This window comes from Piliocolobus tephrosceles, chromosome 6 (genome assembly GCF_002776525.5).
Source record: "Piliocolobus tephrosceles isolate RC106 chromosome 6, ASM277652v3, whole genome shotgun sequence".
Lineage (NCBI taxonomy): Eukaryota > Metazoa > Chordata > Mammalia > Primates > Cercopithecidae > Piliocolobus > Piliocolobus tephrosceles.
The window spans coordinates 67,921,638-67,936,474 of NC_045439.1; the positions used below are offsets into that span (position 1 = coordinate 67,921,638).

Sequence of the window (14,837 nt, forward strand, 5' to 3'; positions counted from 1 at the left end):
TGGGAGGCAGAGCTTACAGTGAGCCAAGATCACACCAATGCACTCCAGCCTGGGTGAAAAAGCGAGACCCTGTCTCCAAAAAAAAAAAAAATTCTTCTAATTTTTATTATTATTTATAGGATTCCCAAAACCTTAAACATTCTAATTCTAGCACCTAGTTTTCAATTTTGGAACTAAATGCCACTTTCTCAGGAAGGTCTTGGAGATAAGAGATTTAAAGGGAGATAATGTAGCTCAACATTCCCTGTAAAACTATTTCCAGGTGATGAATAATGCCTGTTTTTATCTAGTAAAAACTTTATCTCTCAATAAATACTTAAATTCTACCTAGCCCTCCCTTTTAAGCTAAAATTTTGACATATAAGTCAAGCCAGAAATCTGGATCTTCTCATAACAAATGCTCAAACATACTCCTAGTTTAAAGCAGATCAAGACCAGAGAGAAAAATACCAACTTTAAGCTTTGTTTCAACTGCTAAACGATCTTAAAAAAATCTATAAAATAAAAATGAATAATTCTAAATAATTATGAATGCTTTATAATTTATGCACCAATTTTTTTAAAAAACCTCCTTTCTCTTCTAAAGTAATTACCTCAACTCTGAGCTCCTCCAAAATTGAAGTACCAACTCTGAACATCTCTAATATTAAGGTACCAAGATAATAACCTCAACTCCTCTAAGATGAAGGAAGGTATCATCTCCCATAACATGTATATGAATCACCACCACAAATCTTAACAGACAAAACTCAATCTGCCTAAAGAGGAGAGTTTTGGAAATCGTATTGACAAGCATGAAAATTTTAGTAATTACATGTAATGGTATTTAATTATTCTAAAACCCTCATGACATGGTTTGGCTTTGTGTCCCCATCCAAATTTCATGTTGAATTGTAATTCCCAATGTTAGAGGTGGGGCCTGACGCGAGGTGATTGGACCAAGGGGGTGGTTTCTAATGGTTTATCACCATCCTCCTAGTGCTGTCTCCCGCTAGGTGATAGAGTTCTCAAGAGATATGGTTGTTTTAAAGTGTGTAACACCTCCCCTTCACTCTCTTCCTCCTGCTCCCACCATGTAAGACGTGCTAGCTTCCCCTTCGCCTTCCACCATGACTAAATTTCCTGACGCCTCCCCAGAAGCAGAAGCCTGTCAGCCTGCAAAACCATGAGCCAATTAAACCTCTTTTCCTTACAAATTACTCAGTTTCAGGTAGTTCTTTACAGCAATGTGAGAATGGACTAATATAACCCATTAAACATACAAACCAAAATAACAGTTTACATAAATCTTTAAATATTAAATGATTAAATTACAGGAAATTGTATGTAACTATCTTTCCACAGAAATTTTTTAATCTACATCAGAAAAAAAAAATCCATTGACCTAGGCTTTAAGCCATTGCCAAGAACAATCATGTAAAGAAATTAACATTGGGTCTTATCTCTATTAAAATTCAATCATCCCTACTGTAAAACAAACAAGCAAACTACAACCCAATAATTAATGTATTTATGTACTCCTTTTTTTTTTTTTTTGAGGCAGAGTCTCGCTCGGTCACCTAGGCTGGAGTACAGCAGTGCAATCTTGGCTCACCCCAGGTTCAAGAGATTCTCGTGCCTCAGCCTCCCAAGCAGCTGGGACTACAGGCATGTGCCACCATGCCCGACTAATTTTTGTATTTTAAGTAGAGACAGGGTTTCACCATGTTGGCCAAGCTGGTCTTGAACTCCCCAGCTCAAGTTATCTGCCCACATTGGCCTCCCAAAGTGCTGGGATTACAAGCATGAGCCACCACGCCTGGCCATATTTTTGTACTTCTACTCTAGCTATTTTGTTTTGAATTGTGACTTAAAGACCACTGTAAATGATTACAAGAAAAGGCAGAAACAGTTTAGAGGAAAATTTTCATGCTATGAATAAAAGATCAATTACAGAAATTTATCTTTCATGATCCATTAAAAAAAGTTAGATTTGGAAGAAGAGTACAGGCAGACATAGAGTCTCCAAATATTAATCTAAGAAAAAAAACAAAGATTTGCCAGGAAAACTGTATTAAGGAGTGGGACAACTGGTGAGCAAATTTCCTTGCTACTCTGGCACTTCATATACACGTTTCTTCAAATACCACTTCCTTGAAAGTAAGCTATCTTTTCCTTCTGTGAATCTCCCATGGCTTTTAGGGTAATGCTTTACATATAGCAACATTCTCTTAAACTAATACTAATGTTTCTCTAAATCCAAAAATAATCCAATTACTAAAATCATGTGAGTAGGGATATAATTGTTTAATAACCTCTATCTTTGGTGGTTCAATCTTTTAAAATAGTATTACAAATGTAGTTCACATACTGTAGAAGTTTTTGAAAATATAGATAAGTAAAAAGAATATAAAAATCTGTCCATAATCCCATATTCAGAGATAATCATTATTGACATTTGAGTATGTCCTTCCAAATGTATATGGTAAATCTTTTTACTTATTCTTTTTTATTTTTACAAAATGAGATGCTATTTACGCCAACTTTAAAATTTGTCAAACATATTGACGGAACTTGTTTACTTTTTAAAAATACAAACACTATTCAGCAAAATAAACATAAATGTTTTCAATTACAAAAAAACCTTTGTTTCTACAGGTCTAACATCACTCTTGTATGTGCTAATATACTATGTATGTACATTAAAGGAACAAATCATACTGCAAGTAGTACCACTACCGAAGATCAATTTTTCAATTAACAAAGACTTTAAACGTTAAGTTTCAATTTGCTACTTAACATCTAAAACATAACAAACACATAACACTGTAATTCAAAGATAAATACAGTTTTACATGTTTTTTAAAAAATTTCATTATTTTAACTTCACATAAATATAGAGGAAATCAATATACCTTTAGCAACAATGACGACAGAAACCAGGACTGTTTCACAAATACCAAACAAGAACAAAAGTTAAAATATATATATAATTGGATCTTCCCAAAATTAATTCAATTCATTTTTACCATTCTCTGAAAGGAGGTGTACTTACTTAGAAAAACATTAAAAGTGTATATATAGATGACCTACCTGTAAGCTCTTCCTTTGTTTTATCAACTTCAGATAACTGAATATAAATTTGGTTTCTTTCTCCTTCTAAGGTTTTTAAAGAAGCATTTAACTTTAAAGAAGGGAAGAAGGAAAAAAGTAACATTAATTACTTATACAACAACAACAACAAAAATAACATAAAACCTCACTATAACAACCCCAAAACTTTTTAAGCTCTTTTATCATTTTGATGAAATTATCACCTGGAATACAGAAACCAATAATGCAACTTCCATCTTAAAAAAATCAGCAAAGTCATCAATACTTGTAAATCTCAGAACAAGGGATAGAGAAAAGTAGTGAATGCTTTTCACTGGATGCTTAAGAAAGTGACTATTTTCATTCTATTTACTTTCAACAGAAGTTTTTATTAAAGCAGCCTTCAAACTACATTACCAAGACTTCACATAGATCAGCAAAAATGAGAATACCACTACTAGGGTGGAAAAGAGAAGGAATAAACCAGAAAAAAAGGAATCTAGTGTTTACTTAAAATAGGATATAGGGCAGAAGGGGTAAGAAAATACCGAGACTAGAAGAAAAAGAACGCACTGAAGGAAGTATGAGATAAAATACAAGAAACATTTTAAATATATTCTTATCTGAAAAAATGAGTACAGAACTTGGAATTTTTTATTTTGATAAATTCCAAAAATTATATGAACTTCTAAAGTTAATAACTGAAAGTAAAAAGTAATTGATGATGAAAATTCTGGTAATTTCCTAAATATTTTTATATGGGAACAATAAAATGGACTTTTTAAACAGTTACTATAAAGGAGACATGAGTAATCCATGTTCTCTTTCTTCCTCCTTATTCTTTATATGTATCTAATAGCACAAACCTTAGCAGCATGAATCAGTTTCTTCAAAGCTCCTTTTGGAGGATTATCTACAGTGAAAATCAAAAGCACAACAATGATTTGGGAAAATAGTACAATATGACAATAGACACCAAAATGATTTTATCAGTTCACTCAACCAGAAACTTATAATCCCTCTTCTTGCTACAATAAAGCATTTGGTATAAAGCAGAATGGCCTTGGACCTGCTCCCAGGAAGCTAAACAATAAAAGCACTGAAGTGCCATATCATTTAACAATGTTCTGCAGCTCTAACTCGAAGAACAGACTTATAACAAGGATTCAATATTCATCTAAATATAGACCACAACCGTTAACTATTCTTGGATTCTTACAGCATCCAAAATATGAGTAAAATTATAACCCAAGTTAAAACAACATTATACAAGCATGAGTTTTCTCAAATAGAGAAAGGATTATTTTATATATGATCAACTAGAAATGAAAAAGTACAAACAGAACTTGATATACTTATTTTAGGGATGTAATTTTTACCAACATATTAATGTTATCATGAAAAAACTTTTAATCACACTTTTTCCTCCTTAATAAATTTGTTAATTATGCAGGGGGCTGAGGAAGAGAACAGAAAAATAACATAAAAGTCTGAAGAACTACCACTGGGGTAAAATGAGAGAGGGGTAGATGGGACCTCTGTACTAGTTTTAGAACTTCCTATGATGCCATATTTCAAAATAAAAAGGTTTTTTTCAGGTCAAAGGAATTGGTGTGAGAATACAGTAAGTGGTTATAGTGAAACTAACTTTTGCCACTTTCACCAACTTCAGAGCACAACCAGCAATGGCAATAACAATTTGAATGGCTAAGATTAAAAGTACTGTAACCACCTGAACCTCTGACGAAAGCAAAAGAAGTATCCTGAAGTATTCACTTATAGAACACTCATTTCTCAAACTAGTCATTCATCCATTTGATTAGCTTACAGTACAGGGAAAAACAGGTATTGAAATGATTATGATGTAATTTTGAAAGTGGCTATAATAAAGATATGCATAATATACAAAGAAAACAAAGCGAGGAGGCTGTAAGTGTGTCTGAGCAGCTGGAGAAAGACTTACTGAAAAGGCAATGCTCCAGCTGAAGCTAAACTATAAGGGATGGTGAGAAAGGAGAGTATGTTGCAGACAGACAGAATGTGCCAAAGTAAAAGCATATAAAGAACATGGTGCACATAGGGAAAAAAAGGAAATAGAAGAGCTAGTCACCATTTTAGCAAAAGGAGATGAGTCATGACTTAATACCTAAGTAAGCACCATTTTCTGATTCACTGTTCATTCCTAATTCCAAGTTATCATCATCCGTTATGTCTTCTCCAAGCACAGCAGCCCAATCTTTCATCTTTAGCAAGCGTTCAGTCAGAGTCTTGACATTTAACAAAGGGGAAAAAAAGAGAGAGTAATGCCTTATGCTAACAGCTTTACAGCTTCTGAATGTCCAGTTATAGTTTAAAAATCAATCCGCATAAATAACAACACAAGAGCTCTTATTTTCCACCTCTTAAGATATTGTAAAGTCTTGAGAAATGATAACATTTATTGACTATTAAACTCTGCAAGATAAAAACCAAAACTAGTTATTCCCAAATCAAGTACAGTACATATTAATATCATGCAACTAAAAAGTAGTAAAATATTTTTGTATATGACATTTCTCACATGCCACAAATAACAGTGGCCTAATTTAACATAAGAGTAAATTCTGTGTGACACCAAACACATCTGCAGTGAGATACATAATGTATAAAAAGATCGTAGATTTTTACTTGATTTATTCAAGGAAACAATTAGCTGAGGAGTTAAACTGAGATAAAGATATTTATAAAATAGAATTTGAATGGAACATTAGAGGTTTTCCAAAAGTACTTTTTGAATTTTGTTGAATAAAGAAATATTTTCCAACACTACAGGTAATCAAATGACGTGTCACGTATTCCTTTGGAGGAACCCACCTAAAAATAATGCACTGCTTTACAATTTTCACCCTTCGATCTCATCCCTCTCTTCAGAGTTCCAAGCACAAATAACATGGCCTATACCTTTGAGCAGAGCTTGAGGTTAGCATCTCATTCTAGGTGGATCATCTGAGGTCAGGAGTTCAAGACTAGCCTGGCCAAAATGGTGAAACCCCGTCTTTACTAAAAATACAAAAAAATTAGCCAGGCATATTGGCATATGCCTGTCGTCCCAGCTACTCAGGAGGCTGAGGCAGGAGAATCACTTTAACCCAGGAGGCAGAGGTTGCAGTGAGCTGAGATGGTGCCACTGCACTCCAGCCTGGGTGACAAGATGGAAACTCTGTCTCCAAAAAATATATATATATACACACATACATATTTTTTTACTTTATATATATATAATTAAGTACATATATTTTTATATATATCATTTACTTAATATATATTTTTATATGTAATATATATTATTTACTAAATATATGTGTGTGCCAAATTCTGAAGAAAAGACAGCTGGAATTTTGAAAATATTCTTAGCAGCAACATAACTAGCATAAATCCACCACTTTCAATATGACAACATCCACATCACTGTGTAAATTACAGAACATTAGTTTTACATAGTATTTGATACACGTGAGTATCTGTATTTACCAGCATTAAGACTTTTTAAATGAGTAGGAAATGAAAAAAGTCAAAAAATCCTAAGAGTAATATCAATTATTTTATTCCTACAATTAGAGTCAAGTTTCAATTAAATTTATTTTTTAAAAGTATTCCTCTCCATGAAAGTACATACACCAGTTAAAGATATTCAATTAATATATATAACTATGTGTCCAAATTCTCAAACTCTTCCAACCACCTAACAGGAGCAGACAGCATCCTGAAGAGAAACAGTAAAAACCATTATTTTTATTTCTTTATTAAATACCTAGGCTAAAATACAGAGAAGAAAAAAGGACACACAGAATATTCATATAAGTATGCATGTGTGTATGTGCATGTACATACTGCAAATCTGTAAGTATTCAAGAAACATTTGAAAATCTGGCCAAATACGTTATGAAAATATGTTGTGAAAATAAAAGCTGCTAAACACTAGTTTTCAAACTTCAGAGTTAGTGTAAAATTCTAGCCAACTTGGTCACTAAAACCAGTAGAACCATTTACCTTGATGTGATTTTCTTTATCATTTAGAACCTGTTCTGCGTGTACTTTGGAGTCTTCAAATGTTATTTTCTGTTTACTAAGTTCACTCACTTGTTCTTTCCATACTTCAGCTTCTTGCAAAAGCTGAAAATGAAAATTTTAAAAATGCAACTCATCATATAAGTGAATCATTAAAAGATACTAAGAGGGCATTGTGTAGCCACTTAAAAAAGAAAGACATGGCTCCTGTTTTCAAAGAACTTTCAAAATGGGGTAGTGTAAAATAACACACACATTCTTCAACTAGTTTACATCATATATTTATATCAAATAAAGGTTTTCTGAGTTATACATATCTTAGATTTGATCATTTCTTACCGTTCCTCATATCCCATATAAAATGTCATACCTTACTTGCATTAAAATTTATATTTTAAATCATTGTGCAATTTTGTACTTAAAATAGCTAATCTTCAGAAATACCACCATCCTGGCCAACATGGTGAAACCCCGTCTCTACTAAAATACAAAAATTAGCTGGGCATGGTGACACACGCCTGTAGTCCCAGCTACTAGGAAAGCTGAGGCAGAAGAATCACTTGAACCCAGGAGGAAAAGGTTGCAGTGAGCTGAGATTGCGCCACTGCACTCCAGCCTGGCAACAGAAAGTGACTCCATCTCAAAGAAAAAATAATAATAACAACATTAATCTAGAACAGATCAGATTCTGCACAAAAAGTATTCTACTACATATACTTTCACAGGAAAGCCTTTCTGAACATGACAAAAAGTAAAGATCATCATAAAAGGCAGACTTGACTACATAAAGCTTAAAAGCTTCACAAATCAAATATAACACAAATGAAATTTAAAGACTAGAAAGGAATTCTTTTTTTTTTTTTTTTTAGAGGCAGGGTCTCATTCTCTCATTTAAACTGGACCACAATCTTAACTACTGGGCTCAAGATATTCTCTCACCTCACCTTCCCAAGCAACTAGACTACAAGCACAATGTCACCATACTCTGCTAATTTTTTTATTTTTATTTTTTGTAGAATCAGGGCCTTGCTATGTTGCCCAGACTGATCTTGAACTCCTGTCCTCAAGTGATCCTCCCACCTGGACCTTCCAAATCACTGGTATTACAGGTGTGACCCACTGCACCCCACCAAGAAAGAATTCTCGTAACATTTGTAGCAGAACGTTAATAACCTTAGCATGCAAAGAGCTCTTAGACCTCAATAAGAAAAATAGGCAAAGAAAAAAAAAGACTGAGCAGGCAATTCACAAAAGAAATGGCTCATATATATGAAAAAGTCTAAATGTATTCAGTCTTCGAAACTATGTTCTACCAAACAGTAATTATTGGATTTCTCTGCAAAACTAAAGCTTCATTACCATATTTCCTAATACATGAAAAGTAACCCTTTTCTATGTATATATAACAGAATCAGATGAAACAGGTAAAAACAAATGAGAATTCAGGAAACAATTCACATTGGTGATTAGGTCATCTCTTATGAGTCAGTAAAGAGACTTGAGTACACAGTATGCAGCATTAAAACATGAGAGAAGGAGTGCATTAGAACATGGCATCAGTGAATAGTTTGTTTCAAAAACTTTGATTATTACAAGGGAGTTAGATGAAAGCAGTTGTAAAGAGTAAGACTGATCTAGGTGAAATATTTTCCAAGGTGGAAAAGGTAACTGTTTATCATAACATGGCAAATTTAACACGGGGTTTACCACCACTTTCTACTCAAATCTACTAAAATGGGAGAAAACAGATTTTTTTTTTCCAAAGGCATAAACCCATAAGGAAAAAAGAATAGGAGATGAGACAAAAGATAACTGTAGAAGTAGAAAATGGAAAGAGATAGAAGTGTGATAAAAAGACTCAACCTACTAGAGAGAACTACAATCTAAGCCAGAACGTAGGAACACCCAAAAGTAGGCTGATTTGATATACCCCAGAAAGGCTCATGATTTGAAGGCACAAATAGTAGGGAAAATAAGCAGGATTGGAAAAAAGGAGGACTGGCCAAAAGTCTGTATAAAAAGCAGTTGGAAAGCCTCCCATGACATAGATATATATACACATTCTTATTCTCTCATTCATTCTGTATCTCTGTCTCTTACACACACACACACACAAACACACACACACACACACAGACACGCAAAACCCTACAGGGTTATTCTTTGGAGAGGTGGAACCTAAGACTCTGGGACATCTATCCAGGTGAAGGTGGAAATAACATACTGAAAACATAAAAGTACTGAGAGGAAACTGACTTACTGAACAGTCAGACACCAGCACTCTTTACCTGACTGAGTTGCAAGACTGTTGGCAAACAGGCTTACACCTCCCAAATGGGAAATGTGGAGGATTCATCCCCGTGCAAATGGTCGTCAGATACCAACAACTGAGAATCCTCCAATTAGAAATACCCTAACCTGGCCAGGTGCGGTGGTTCCTGTCTGTAATCCCAGCACTTTGGGAGGCTGAGGCAGGCAGATCACTTGAGGTCAAGAGTTCAAGACCAACCTGGCCAACATGGTGAAACCCCATCTCTACCAAAAACACAAAAATGAGCCAGATGTGGTGGTGCATGCCTGTAATCCCAGCTACTCGGGAGACTGAGGCAGGAGAATCACTTGAACCCGGGCAGCAGAGGTTACAGTGAGCCAAGATAGCACCCTGAACTCCAGACTGGGTGACAAAGTGAGACTCTGTCTCAAAAAAAAAAAAAAAGAAAGGAAAAAAAGAAAAGAAATACTCTAACCATGGCCAGGTGTCGTGGCTCAAGCCTGTAATCCCAGTACTTTGGGAGGCCGAGACAGGCGGATCACGAGGTCAGGAGATCGAGACCATCCTGGCTAACACGGTGAAACCCCGTCTCTACTAAAAAATACAAAAAAACTAGCTGGGCGAGGTGGCGGGCGCCTGTAGTCCCAGCTACTCGGGAGGCTGAGGCAGGAGAATGGCGTAAATCCGGGAGGCAGAGCTTGCAGTGAGCCAAGATCCGGCCACTGCACTCCAGTCTGGGCGACAGAGCGAGACTCTGTCTCAAAAAAAAAAAGAAAGAAATAAAGAAATACTCTAACCAGAATATCCTATAGAAAAGCCTGCAAACAGCTGGGTGCAGTGGCTCACGCCTGTAATCCCAGCACTTCGGGAGGCCAAGGCAAGTGGATCACTTGAGGTCAGGAGTTCAAGACCAGCCTGGCCAACATGGTGAAACCCCATCTCTACTAAAAATACAAAAAATTAGCCGGGTGTGATGGCAGACGCTTATAATCCCAGCTTGGGAGGCTGAGGCAGGAGAATCACTTGAACCCAGGAGGTGGAGGTTGCAGTGAGCCAAGATCACTCTAGCCTGATCAACAAGGCGAGACTCCGTCTCAAAAACAAAAAAACAACCAAAAAAAAGAAAAGAAAAGAAAAGTAAACCCCACCAGTAGCCAGGCACGATGGCTCGCACCTGTAATCCCAGCACTTAGGGAGGCCAGGGCGGGTGGATCATGAGGTCAAGAGATGTGTAATGATCTGTAATTTCAGAGAAGAGGAAACAATAAAAAGATATTAAAAGCTTCTAGGGAGGAAAAAAGCAGATTACCAAAAATGTCCAATTATCTGAATAGCTTCTGACTTATTAAAAGCAATACTGGAAAGTCAAGACAATGGAGTGACAGTGTCAAAATTTTGAGGAAAAAAAATATGCCCACCCAGAATATTTTCAACCAAAATATCAACAAGTATGAGAAACAAGACATTTCCAGGCATGTAAGTTCTAAAAAAATTACTTCCTATACCTCTTCCTCAGAAAGTCAACCAAAAGAATTAACCACAAAAGAGCTTAGATATGGGAAATAGAAGATCTAACACAGGAGAAAGACAAGAGGAATCTTTAGGATGGGGGTGAAGTGAAATCTCAGGACACAGAACAGAACACACACCTACAGAGTAAGTTCTTTTTTTTTTTTTTGAGACGGAGTCTCACTGTGTCGCCCAGGCTGGAGTGCAGTGGCCGGATCTCAGCTCACTGCAAGCTCCGCCTCCTGGGTTCACACCATTCTCCTGCCTCAGCCTCCCGAGTAGCTGGGACTACAGGCGCCCGCCACCCCGCCCGGCTAGTTTTTTGTATTTTTTTAGTAGAGACGGGGTTTCACCGTGTTAGCCAGGATGGTCTCGATCTCCTGACCTCGTGATCCACCCGTCTCAGCCTCCCAAAGTGCTGGGATTACAGGCTTGAGCCACCGCACCCGGCCTCAGAGTAAGTTCTTATTAAACCAAGAGAGGCCCGAGAAAAAAAAACTGCTCCAAGAAAAAGAAAACGAAATTAACAGATTAAACAAAGCATTTGAAGGCATGAATAAGATACCTGTATCTCTAGAAGACCGTGTACAGATGAACCAGATAAGTATACAAGAAACAAAACAATTATTAACTTTAAGGAAAATATTGAATAAGACAGAATATGTAATAAGAACAAACCACGAGGCCAGGCGCAGTGGCTCACGCCTGTAATCCTAGCACTTTTGGAGGCCAAGGCGGGCGGATCATGATGTCAACAGATCGAGACCATCCTGGTCAACATGGTGAAACCCTGTCTCCACTAAAAATACAAAAATTAGCTGGGCATGGAGGCGCGCGCCTGTATGCGCGCCTGTAGTCCCAGCTACTCAGGAGGCTGAGGCAGGAGAATTGCTTGAACCTGGGAGGCAGAGGTTGCAATGAGCCAAGATCACACAACTGCATTCCAGGCTAGCAACAGAGTGAGACCCCGTCTTTTAAAAAAAAAAAAACCAATGTGGCTCTGGTGTGAGTAATACTTGGATAATTATAATAACTTAATCACTGAAAAATTTTCCCACTGAAAAGTTACAATTACATTGGCAAAGCAGAAGAAGAAATATACCTGGGAGTATCCATGTATGTGGGCGAGAAACAGGGCAAATGCCACCTCCTCATGTGATCTGCCGCCAGAACTGCTTCTATCTTTAGGTCCCAGATCTATAACTTCAATAATCCTCATTCGCATTCTCTGTACCCCTTCAGTCTGGTTTTAAGTTGGTTATGATTACCAAAATGCTAAATGCCCTGGCTTACTTTCCCTGCCCTGGGGGTAGAGGCTGCCAAAAGTATACACTTTGGTATACTATACAAAAGAGACAGACACTGAAATATGTAAGGGAGACTGTCCCACTCTCGTGCTCTCAGGGAAAAGCCTACACTTGTCCCTAGCATGGGTCAGTCATGAGGATGCCAAGAATATTTATAATTAGATATTCACAAGTTGAAGAGTCCCTACAGAGCACAAACCTGTTTCTCACTTTCCTGCAGTTGAGAATTTTCATTCAAAGCATCTTTTATTGCTATCTTCAGTCGTTCTTCATTCATTTGAAATATCCTGAAGGTCATTTTGGCCTAAGTAAAACAAAAAATATCAAGTTTGTAACAATTAATTTAATACACATCTTTACACATACTCCCTAGCACACAGAATTAAACAAAGGCAAAACCATGCCAATATTAACAGCAGAGGCAGCACGGTATAGCAGAAAAAAGGCTGTCTAGAATTGAGGTCTAGTCCTGCCTCTCCCACTAACTTGCTACGATGTGACCTTGGACAAACCTCTTTTAACTTTCTATGCACTGTGCAGCAAATTTTGATAACTATTTGTTCTGTCTCCCCTACTAAAATTTAAGCTTCCTGGGGACTTTTTTGTCTATTAATGTTAAGTGTCAAGCAACCAGTCCTCAATATATAGTAATAGCTCAACAAACACTTATCCATTGAAAAGATGAACTTTTCTGAAGTACTTCATGTAAAAAAGAAAATACAAGCTGGGTGTGGTGGCTCATGTCTGTAATCCCAGCACTTTGGGAGGCCGAGGTGGGCTGATCACTTGAGCTCAGGAGTTCAAGACCAGCCTGGCCAACGTGGCAAAACCCCGCCTCTACTAAAAATACAAAACTTAGCCAGGTGTGGTGGCACATGCCTGTAATCCCAGCTACTCAGGAGGCTAAGGCAGGAGAATTGCTTGAACCCAGGAGGTGGAGGTTGCAGTGAGCCAAGATCATGCCACTGTACTCCAGCCTAGGCAACACAGCCATGCTCATTCATATAGGTATTATTAAAAATATATATATATATATATACACCTGGGATCCCCTATATCTCAAATTCTACTATTATATCTTTTTAATTTAAAAAAATTAAATTAAAATGATTTTCAAAAGCAACAGACCTACTAGACTAATTCAACTTACTTCAGCTACTTGTGATTTGAGGGATTTTGACTCATCTTCTAGAGACTGTATCCTTTTAGAAATATCCGCCATCTAGAAAGACAGTATCAGGCAATAAATATTTACTAAACTCTAGTTTCCAAAATACCATAAATATTAGATATACTGTTAATCTAACAATTTTGCTCCATAAGCGACAGCTCAAATTAAGAAACCTTCTCAGTTTATTTAGCCATATGCTTAAAGGGATTTTATATGAACATTACATAACTATAATATCTCATATCAACTTTAATATTTCATAACATTTAAGTTATATAGGCTCAAGATAAGTCCACTAACATGTTTTACTAAATAATCTCATCTACATCAAGATTTTCATTGAGATAGGTTTTTTAAAAGAAACAGTTATGTTAATATACACGTTAAGTGATTACAAATATACACTATGTACATGATGATTCAGTTTTTATTTACATGAGCTACTTGCATAGTGCATATAGAAATTTTCTATGAAAATATGCAAGAAATTTAACACAGTAACATCTAAGGGGAAGTGAAAAGAGTGGATCTAGAAAATTTTGCTCCCTACAACCTTCTGTATTCTTTACATTTTTAACAAAAATGTAATACTTTAACCGCTATCATATTAATTTTGTAAAGCTCAGTAACTTTCTTTTTCTTATATTCTCCTCAAATAAAAAAGCCTTACCAATTCATCTTGTTCAGAACGTTTAGATTTCTCTTCTTCTAATTCTTTTTCTAGACAGAGTATTTCATCCTCAAGTTCAGACTTGGACCTGTTCAGCTTTTCACAGGTTGCCTGAGAGAGAAAGCGAACTTTATAAAACAGATATAAGAATTTTTCATTAGAGAAAATCAGATGAGCATAATCAAAAATATGTACTGTAAGTTAAATAACTTTCATTTATATATTTGCTCATTTTTATAATATCAAAATAACAGCAACTGTAGCAGTGGTCAGCAAACTTCTGTAAAGAGCCAGGGAATAAATATTTTAGGCTTATAGGCCATGCAGTCTTTGTCGCAATTACTCAACTATGCCATTGTAGTGAGAAACAAAAGCAATACCTAAATGAATGAGCATAGCTGTGTTCCAATACAATTTTTTATTAAAAAAAGTGGCCCACTATGCACAGTTTGCCAACCTCCGCTTAAAAACATTATAAAGAAAAAAATGAGAAATAAACCTAATTTAATATAATTAAAGGCATGACATAAAAAATCAACTAAAAAACCATCAACGCTGCTTCATGATAATATTCCACATTGAATTAAGACCTATTTTCTATGATCTTTTTAATTTCAAATGATTAGTTATTGGATTATTCCAACTGGATTTTAAATACTATAATAAACATACCTCTGATATTTGTGATCCTTCAACAAACTTGTTAAAGAAAAATAAACCAAAAGATTCAAAGATTTTAATGCAGGCCAAAATAAAAGCAGAACAAACACATACTATATTACAGTGATT

At 35.9% G+C, this 14,837-nt stretch overlaps 1 protein-coding gene across 7 annotated transcripts in view; it reads right to left on the minus strand.

The window, feature by feature from the left end:
- MIA2 (MIA SH3 domain ER export factor 2) overlaps nucleotides 1-14,837 on the minus strand; it is a 115,703-nt gene that overhangs the window by 44,209 nt on the left and 56,657 nt on the right. For all 7 annotated transcript variants that reach the window (XM_023189666.1, XM_023189662.1, XM_023189663.1 and 4 more), the window contains 7 exons: nucleotides 14,049-14,159; nucleotides 13,358-13,429; nucleotides 12,407-12,511; nucleotides 7,102-7,224; nucleotides 5,219-5,339; nucleotides 3,939-3,985; nucleotides 3,073-3,163 (listed from right to left, as the gene is read on the minus strand). In XM_023189666.1, the coding sequence (XP_023045434.1) occupies nucleotides 3,073-3,163; nucleotides 3,939-3,985; nucleotides 5,219-5,339; nucleotides 7,102-7,224; nucleotides 12,407-12,511; nucleotides 13,358-13,429; nucleotides 14,049-14,159 (670 nt within the window). The remainder of the gene's footprint in view (nucleotides 1-3,072; nucleotides 3,164-3,938; nucleotides 3,986-5,218; nucleotides 5,340-7,101; nucleotides 7,225-12,406; nucleotides 12,512-13,357; nucleotides 13,430-14,048; nucleotides 14,160-14,837) is intronic.